Source organism: Aedes albopictus, chromosome 2, assembly GCF_035046485.1.
Source record: "Aedes albopictus strain Foshan chromosome 2, AalbF5, whole genome shotgun sequence".
Taxonomy (NCBI): Eukaryota; Metazoa; Arthropoda; class Insecta; order Diptera; family Culicidae; genus Aedes; species Aedes albopictus.
The window spans coordinates 384,612,497-384,622,449 of NC_085137.1; the positions used below are offsets into that span (position 1 = coordinate 384,612,497).

The 9,953-nt window shown below is 40.3% G+C and overlaps 1 protein-coding gene across 1 annotated transcript in view; it reads left to right on the plus strand.

Annotated features, from left to right (window-relative positions):
* LOC109400725 (uncharacterized) overlaps positions 1–8,276 on the plus strand; it is a 59,085-nt gene extending 50,809 nt beyond the window's left edge. The window contains exons 5-8 of the mRNA XM_029878925.2: positions 5,681–6,081; positions 6,143–6,423; positions 6,668–7,308; positions 7,601–8,276. Coding sequence (XP_029734785.2) covers positions 5,681–6,081; positions 6,143–6,423; positions 6,668–7,308; positions 7,601–7,708 — 1,431 coding nt within the window. The 3' untranslated portion in view covers positions 7,709–8,276. The remainder of the gene's footprint in view (positions 1–5,680; positions 6,082–6,142; positions 6,424–6,667; positions 7,309–7,600) is intronic.
* Positions 8,277–9,953: the final 1,677 nt, after the last annotated feature.

The window sequence follows — 9,953 nt, forward strand, 5'->3', positions numbered from 1 at the left end:
TCCGAAGTATTGCTCAAACAGCATCAAATTAAACAATGAATCATAATACCCACGCCTTTTGGACCATTTCATTGCAGAAACGAAGAACTTACCTTCTCAATTCTCATCATACAAAAATTCAGCTCATTACTACAAATCTAGTAATTCTCTGATTGTCTCCTATTCTTGAAAGTATCCCAGAAAGAATTGGTGAAGGAATTCTGGAGGAATTCCTGAAGAAATCCCAGGTGAAACTACAAAAGAAAGGGAAAATTCCAGAAGAATTTCCTCAAATAATTCTAAAATGCGTTTCCAAAGTAATATCAAGAAGAGTTGTTGAGTGAAACTCCCCAAGTTTCCTGTAGGAAACCCAGATGGAATACCTGAAGAAATCCCGGAAAAATCCAGACAGAATTCCTGACGGAACTTGTGAAAGAATCCCGGGTTCTTGATGGTATCCAAAGGTGGTATTCCCGAAAAAATGGAATTCCTGGAGGTATCTCAAGAAGAATTCATTAAATAATTCTAGTAATTCCTGAAGTAATCTCAAGCAAGCATGGGAAAACTCATTCGCTCACCCGAATGCCGGCGATGCAAAATAGCCAAAAGAACGCCAACAACGCAATACTGAGTGAGAGCACGGCGCACCATGAACGAACGCAACACGAATGGCTCGCCACCGAAGCGAATCAGGAGAGGAAGAAATAGAGTGTGAAATGAATCAGCTTGGATCGGTGTATACGAAAAGAACGTTCGCTCTCTCAATTACCGAGTGGCATTCAGCTGATTGAATCAAAACGCACTCACTGATTCAATTCCCAGTACGGAATGCTTCCACTGAACGCTAAATGAACGTTCCAAAACGAATGCTCTCGCACCCGACTCAGAATGCAAACATTCGTTCAATATTGGTTCGTTCGCCTTCGGCAAACAGACTCAATACCGAATCATTCGGCCGAAGTTGCTTGCATTGCTCGGTGCTCGGCGATTAAAAAGAATGGGCAATGAATGTGGAAGGAATTTGCTTGGCTGGGGGAGAAGCACACTCGCATCCAGTGCTGCAATTTTTCGACAGGCCTTTATGATAGCGATATTTTGCTTTTTTTATTTTCTCCGTTTTGGTTTTCTTGTCATTGTTGTTTACCGATCAGCAACACGGGAGCGAAATGAAATAGGTACTCACACTCGCCCGCAGCGTGCTGAAAGCGAGAGCTGACAGGGCTAAATTTTCATTCAATTTTCTGTAGTTGAGTGTTTTCACCCGTGGTAGTGTATAGGGCATCCACTCTCACAAGTCACCGCTTGAGACGAATGGCCGGCCTTTCAGCATGAGTAGTGTGTGGATGATTGGGAATTGATCTTGTTGGGTCGCTCACGAATGGAGCTCTCGGACTCTGTCAGTTCTCACATCGAGGAATTGAAAACAACCGCCGCAGTCATTCATTTTCGGCTGAAAAGCAGGCACTGAGACTGATATTTTGCAGGACTGCTCGCATCAGATTGTGCGTGGTTGTGAGTGAGGGATCCCGGATAAAAACTAACCATAGGGTGCATGGTGAAAACCATTCCTGCACCATACAGTGTACCAGCTACAATAAAGTGTATTGTAATGAAATGGTTCGCTATACTATACATTTACATTGGATTTTTATGTAACAATATATTATACTGTTTTTCTTACGTTTGAACCATTCACTTTTCCGAAACATTATTTTTCCGTGAATTTTTAATTATTTCTGGTGTTCGATTTGAACAGATCGTATGTTTGCTGTGATTCCTATGCAGATTCGACCTATTCAAATCGAACACCAGATTTATTCAGTTTAAGATTTTTTCCGTGCTTTGTTTTGTTGATGTTTGTGACTTTTTTGATGCACAGGAAAGGAAAGAGAAAAAAGTGAATAAGTTGAAACATCAATTTAACCTTTTGGAATCGATTTTTTTCGCCGCTGTCGACGCAACCTCGCTGGTGTCGAACACGTTTGTTATGCTCGGTTTCATCGCCGGGGTCATATATGACCCCTCCGGCTCCAAAGGGTGAATGCCAATAACATGTTTAAATCAGTCACCTCAATACTGCCCCACAGGAAAATAACGAGTCAACATCTCTGGTTCCCACTTCCAGCCGCCTCGTTGAACACAATAGCGGCGGCTCGGCGTCTTGGTTCCCCATTTTATTTATTTGTGTTTACATCAACAGACTTTCTGTAGTCTCATGATAGCGCAACAACATAATTCCAGGAGCAAAAATCAAAAGCGGCGAAACTTATTTTCACAACCACTTTTTTTTACCTTTTAAAATCGTTAGTTTAAGCGAAACATGATTTTTAATTTCGCAATTATTTATTTAAAAATTAAGTTGTAATAGTATCAGCTCGTCTTCGTCACGGGAATAAAGTTTCCATAAAATTTAGAATATTGTTATTGACATGATGCAGCCACAGTCAATAACCGATCCTGGATTTTGATGCTGACCTCAAAATCATGGCCGCGTGACAGGAGGCTGGTTCAACACTATTCTTTCTGTATTTGCATTTAGGGGAGTTTTCTCCTCTTCTCTCATGTGAACTTGCCTTCGACCACAATCGAATCAAATGCGGTTGACAAACTTTATCTTTGACGTAGAGCCATCTTTAACATATGGACTGGACTGAACACTGAAATGACTTTTAATATAGGTTCGTCTGCGGGTTCGCTTTTTAACCTAACTTATATTTGAATCGAACTTGACAGTTTTCTCATGAGTTGTTATGTATTTCAAACTTTAGTCAAACTGGTGCCTCAATATTGCAATAACGGTTAAGCACGCTGTAATGATACTTATGTACCTCGTCACCCACTTCATGCAACTACATTAGTGGTCTAATAACACTTAGCGCGCTCGGCATAGTTCCATCATGCCGCTCAAAGTGTTGCCACAAATAATGCTAAGTTTGCAAAACCCAGTTATCTGGCTGGTGGGGCATGGGAGCCTAAGCTTCAACTGTTAATGCAATCAGAGACTACTCAGACTTAGACGTGGGTGATCCTATATATGAAGGGTTATCCAAAACGCTCTGGGAATTCCCAAAGCGGATTCTAATAAATCTAATAAGCCTAAGATGCCATTAACAGGAGGAAAATGGCAAGATAATATAACAATATATGGTTTATGTAATGTAAAACAATTCAACATAACAAAAGAGAACCATTCCAAAACCATTTGATTAAATGTATAACCAGTAGTGAAATTACAATTGAAAACAATTTATTTACGGTACATTTTATTGTTTCAAACCATTCATGTACCATACAATGTACGGTATATTTAAACCCACGTATCAGTATTTTGAACAATTCATTAACAATAAAATGTATGGTTTTGCATAAAAAAATATATGGAGAAAAATATTTTTTATATTGTTACGATACTTAACAACCTGTATAATATATTGTAAAAATCTTATTTACAATTCACGGTATGGTGTCCTACATTACATCTTATTGTTTTTGTATTTTTATTTTTACAGTGGTGTCTATTGTAAAAATATGGTTCTAAATAGTACTGTTACAATATAACGTTCGGTTTTTCTACTGTATTTTTTATTCGGGATACGCAATAAATGAATGGTTTTTTCCCATCCTTGATCTCAAGAAGAGTTCCTGAAGGGATCACTACAGGAATTCTTGACGAAATCCTGGAGCACGGATACAAATTTCGTTCATTTGAAACAATAATATCCATGTTTATTTAGTAAACTAATAAAAATTTTAAAACCAAAATGTTAATTTTTAAAACTAGCTCGATTAAACATTCATTGCTATAATACCAATTGAGGAGCCCCCCGTTCCGCCGTCGAGAACATAAACAAAACTCGCAAGTTCCAGCTGGAAGGTCGAAGAAGATTCCCTCCTGCTAATATTTATCAAAAGTTAAGTTCCCCAAAAATTTCGACAAAATCCCGTTGTTCTCGGGAGAGTATGCAATCTACATGATGTTGGTATTGGAAGTGTCACGGGGGAAGTGGGTTTTCCCAGCGAAACAAACATTTCCATAGGGCCGAACTACCAAGCAAAACAAACATTTTTACATTCATTTCTAATAAAACCTGTCAAAAATTAATAAAAAAAATGCATGTTTATTTCACACATGGATTTAATTTACTGCACGTTTGGTTTGTTCCAAAAAGTTTTATTATTGTGGTCCGAACAAGTTGACAATTTCTTTGAGTTTACCTAGAATATTTTTGATTTTACCATATTTTTCCTGCGTGAGGTAGTCCAGAAGGAATGAATTGTGAAAGATACCCAGAAAGAATTCCGGAAGGAATCCTGGAAGCAATCCACGGAGAAATTTCTAACGAAATTCCTAGACGAACTTCTGAAGGAATTCAAGGAGCAATTAAATTTTTAAAGGCATGTCTGCACTCGATGAATCATTGAAGGAACCCGTGGATAAAATGCTAAAGGATTATTTGGAGGAGATTTTGAAGTAATTCCTGGTAGAATTTCTAAAAGAAATTCCTCCAGAAATCTATTGAAAAATACTATTTTCAATGATACCTATTTTGTAAAAAAAATTCTAGTGGAAAAAATTTGAAAAAATTTCCAAAGTAATACCTAAATGGATCTCTGGAGAAATGCTCCGAGGAATACCAGGAGAAATTCTAAGATTTAAAAAAAAATGAAGCAATCACTGAAGGAACTTTGATACCTACATTCCTGGAAGAGTTGCTAAAGGAAGCCCATGGGAAATTCCTGGAAGTATCTGAAGGAATTCTCGAATGTCGCTCTGCAAGATTCTCTATGAATTTCTTGAAGAATGGTGGGGGAGTAACTGAAGCAAAAAGCCCTCAAATAAATTATTATCGTACCCTTCCAGGACATTCACGAAGGAATTCATGGAGAAATTCCTAAAGGGATCGCTTGAGGAAAATTCATAAATAAATCCCATTTTTTTTGCTCTTAGCTCGACGTTTGTTTGAATTGAATACTGTAAGAAAATATTTTTCGGACAATAGCAGAAAATGATGTTTTGTGATGATGTTAACTGATTTTTACCTGTTGGACGTAATATTTACTATAAATTGGCCTTTAACCTTCCGTAACGCGCGGTTGACCAGCACCACGCTAATGCTGAGTACAAAAAGCGAGATTTTGTCAACGTCTTGTATAAAATACATTTGCGCGATCGCTCGAAGATTAATAACAAAATATTTGTGACGAAACTGCCATTGTTTAATGAATAAAGGTAAACTAGCTGAATCCTCTAAATGGAGGATAACATATTTCTGCAAGCCGATAGTAAACTGATACACACCCGAATGGGCATTGATATGTAGCATGAGTAGAAGTCAGGCTAGAAGTAGTATGAAATGAACTCAACAAATTATGTAGAAAATTTTTTTTTCGCAAAAACAAATCTCGTAGGACTCAATCCACCCCAATTATTAATAGTTGGAAAGAGTAACTGTGCTAAATTCTTCTTTACAAAAACATTTGATTTTAAAGTGGTCAGCCATAGAAGTTTAATTGAGCCAACAATTGTCAAAATTCGAGAGATCCGCCATTATAGTTTAGGGTTAGGCTATAGCTAACGAAGGGTCTATCAATTTCAGTTACTAAATGCAGTTTATTTACTAACTGGACGCAAACTTTCAAACAATCAACAGTTGAAGCGTTTTAGGAGATCAGCTCTAAATATATCATGTATCCGTTTCAGATACCATCACTGATGAGCACGATTCAGAAATTTACAGAGCGTCAAGATGAGTTGGAGAAGCAACTAAAGGTCAACGTAGAAGTGTCAGCCAAACATGCTGCCGAAGTACAACGGTTGGAAAAACTCTACCAGCAGGAGAAGCTAAACGTGGATCGGCTGGAAAGAGAGTTGGACGAAGCCAAACAAGGATCGTTCTCACTTCAGTCAGATGGGCGGCCCTCGTTCGGAGACGGGAAGGTAGCGCAAGCACTCAGAAAAGAGAACGAAGATTTGCTCAGGCAGCTGAATGAGATGCAAAAGGTTCATGTGTTCAAGACCAAACAACTGCAGGATAGAATCGACGAGCTGAAACACATGGAAGTGGAGTGCAATAATCTGCGAGAAGAAATTTCTACCATGCGGTATTGTTTGTTTCTGATTCTGAAAATTAGAAGGAAATTAATAAAAATTTTACTGTTTCAGTCACGATTCCAGTTTCCAGGAGAAAGAAACGCAAATCGTAGAACTGAAGGAGAAAATCACCCGCTACGAAGTGGTGTACGAAGACACAAACAATCGCCATCGGTCATTACAGCGACAGAATGACGAGCTGCGGATGAAACACCAGAACCTGGTCATGGAGATGGACGATCTGAGGAGGATAGCCGACAAGGATCGAAAATCGCGACGACAGAGTACTCACGACGATCGCCGCGGTGGCCTGTTTGATACTCGAGACAAACAAACTATGACGGAACCGAGCTGTAAGTTTCAGTGTCACAAAAGATGAGATTGATTCGAAAGGTCGAAACCCAAAATGACAAATCCCAAAAGGCCAACTCTTTTGGCTTACAAAACGACGAAAAAGTCTTCTCTTGATACCCAGCCTTTGCTTTCTTTTGAAATTTGTCTGTTCGACGACCTTTTGATGTACCCCCTAAAAATACATCATATTATCATTTCATTTTTCATCTTTTTAATCTGCTATTTCTATCAACCAAATTGCAGCTGTGGACTGCGCGTGCAGCGAAATGGACGCCCAGATCAAGGAAATGCGGAAACAGCTTCTAGTCAAGGAATGCCAGCTGAACACTCAGAGGATGATGCCCAATCCACTTAAAAACGACGTCGTCGAACTTCGGCAGCTGGTCCGGGATCGCGAATCCCAGATCAATAAACTGCAGCACGAACTGTGCACGCTTTCATCGTCCCTTGATCAGGAGATGAAACGAACCGACAAACGTTGTATTGCCTGCGCCAAGCAGCAACGGATGAAGTCGCTACGAAGCGACAAAGCCGTGAGCACGGAAAGAAACGATCTGCAGGATGCCGCGTTGGCTAGTGCGCTGGGTCAGCAGCAAGAGCAAAACAAGAAGCTAGAAGAATGCCAGGAAGAGCTATCAAAGCTAAAAGAGAAGTACCAATCGATGAAACGTGTCTGTCAGATGCGTAACAAGCAGATCGTCAGCCTGAACGAGAACATCGTGGAGAAGGAGAACGAGAGCTGCAACGCGAACAAGAGTGTCCAACAGGAGGTTTCCGTTTTGCGGCGGCAGCTCAAGGAGAGCGAGGACAAGTACTTGCAGATACAGAAACTGTATCAAAGCAAATGCGAAGCAACGAAATCGATGGAAAAGACAATCCTGACCGTAAGTGTTTTCATATTAGTGAAGTAGCATAACATAAATGTATAGCCAATTTTACGTAATGCCGTTTAGCATATTGGTCATTTGGCATTCAATCGTTTGACATAAAGCATGATACTTCACCGGATGTTTTGCCAAAATGGCAATTATGCCAGACGACTGTATGCCCAGCAATATGTAACGAGAGGTAGACACGCGTCAGACTTGTATAACTGTATATGTTCCACGCTACAAGATGCCAAGAATATTTGATTCCATTTTCTAAAGTGTTTTAACCTTCAAACATCTTTTACAGGGTGATCAAGAAATTTTACGAGCAAAGTATGAAAAGTACAAAACGATGGCCATAGCACTGATGGAACAGAACGAAGAACTCAAACGGAAACTACCGCCCTCCAATTAGCGGCTACATTCGAATAGCCGATCAGCGCGTGCATAATTCTAGTCTGAAGCAGCCAGAACCAGAACGGAAAAAAAGCAGCGACTTCAGTTTCCAATCCGCCCAATGGTACGATATTTAGGTATATTGTGAGTGAAAGAGAGACGAGAGAAACGTAAGAAAGACTATACGTAAGCCCTTAATTAAGTATCTACACCCCCCCGTACGTGATTTGTGATAACCCGTTTCCCGAACTAAACCGTTTGTGCTTGTGTCCACAGGAGTGTAAATCAAGTTGAATGTGGCCCTTCTCAGAAATGGTTTGCGGCAGGTGAGCAAAAGCAGTCTAAATCTAGCGACTTATTTTTCCTAATGTTGTCAAGTGTGTCCGCTTGCATTGAGGCTCCATCTGGCCTCCTATTATAAATAGAAACTATGTACTAATCTAGTATCCACTACAATTTAGAGCGGTTCTCTACTACCTGTTATGCATTTAGGAATTCTTTATGAAGAAATTATACTTACCTACTACTGTATTTATTCGTATTCGTTTACACTCGAAAACATACTTGTCAATTATTACAAACTTAAACTTAGTCTTTTTTACGTGAAATATATCACAGCCGTTTGCAATTTTAGAAATCATTCACGTGAACTATCGCGACACTACTGAGCGCTGCCTACAAGATACTCTCTCGTATTTTATGCCGCCGTCTATCATCAATTGCAAGAGAGTTCGTGGGGCAATATTAGGCTGAATACATGGGTGAACGCGCTACAACGGACAAGTGTTGCAGAAATTCCGCGAATACAACGTGCACACACATCACTTGTTCATCGATTTAAAATCGGCGTATGATACAATCGATCGAGACCAGCTATGGCAGATTATGCACGAATACGAACTACGGAGTTTGAGTATTAGTGACACTCTCGAGTCACTTCGAATCTCGCAGAGGGTTACGGCAAGGTGACGGTCTTTCGTGCTTGCTGTTTAACATTGCTTCAGAGGGTGTAATAAGAAAAGCGGAGTGGAACCATTTTCACAAAAACCGTTTAGCTGCTTGGTTTTGCTGATGATATTGATATTATAGCTCGCAACCCAAGGAACAGAAGTAGCTGAACAACAGTTTGTTAAGCTAAAGTTTGCTTAAGAGTGGTTTGTTCCACTCTTATACAGCAAAAATGTTTGTTGGGAAATCGAAACGATGGCGGAAACGTACATCCGACTAAAGAATGTAGCCAGGCGAATCGTATTAGTCATTAATGTGTCGAAAACAAAGTAGGGTCTTGTACCATTTGGGCAGGTGTACCTATTTTGGGCACTTGCCGCTATAACTAGGTCAATTTCAAACCGATTGATTTGAATTTTTGTACAGAGTTAGATACTGTACGTGCGTAACTCTATACAAAATTTCAAATCAATCGGTTTGAAATTGACTTAGTTATAGCGGCAAGTTCCCAAAATAGGTACACCTGCCCAAATAGTGGTTTCGCAGCGCGGTGTCACGAACACTAATGCAAATCTACTGGTTGAAAATATGTCCATTTGATTTTGCTGGGAACAGCTGATCTTTGTTTACTATTTTCCACCAGTAACTCAAGTGGTGTTCGTGTAATGCAGCGTGTTCGTACACGCAACACTACTAAAAGCAGAAACCACTATGGTACAAGATCCTACATGATGGCAAAGGGCTCCAGGCAGGGAGGAATTACTGCGCCCGCCGCCCCGAATTTCTATCAACAGTGATGAAATCGAGACGGTTGAAGAATACGTGTACTTGGGCTCAAGGGTGATCGCCGACAATGACACCAGCAGAGAAATTCAGAGGCGCAAAAATCTACTATCGAACAAAGTGCGCCGTCACACGAAGCTAACTATCTACAAAACGCTGATTAGACCGGTAGTCCTCTATGGGAACGAAGCATGGACTCTAGTGCAGAGGACCAACGCGTCCTTCGTCTTTTCAAACCGAGTGTGTTGCGTACCATCTACTGTGGAGTGCAGATAGACGACGGGACTTGTAGAAGGCGCATGAACCACGAGCTGCCTCAGTTGCTGAAAACCAATCATCGCTTCGTCTACACCGCGATAATTGGGAGACTACGGTGGGCGGGTCACGTCATCTGGATATCAAATAGCAACCCGTTTAAAATGGTTCTCTAGAGCCATCCAACCGGTACAAGAAGAAGTGGAGCGCGGCGAGCTAGGTGCGGTCGATCAAGTGGAAGACGATTTGCGTACACTCAGCCAAATAAGCTTAAGATT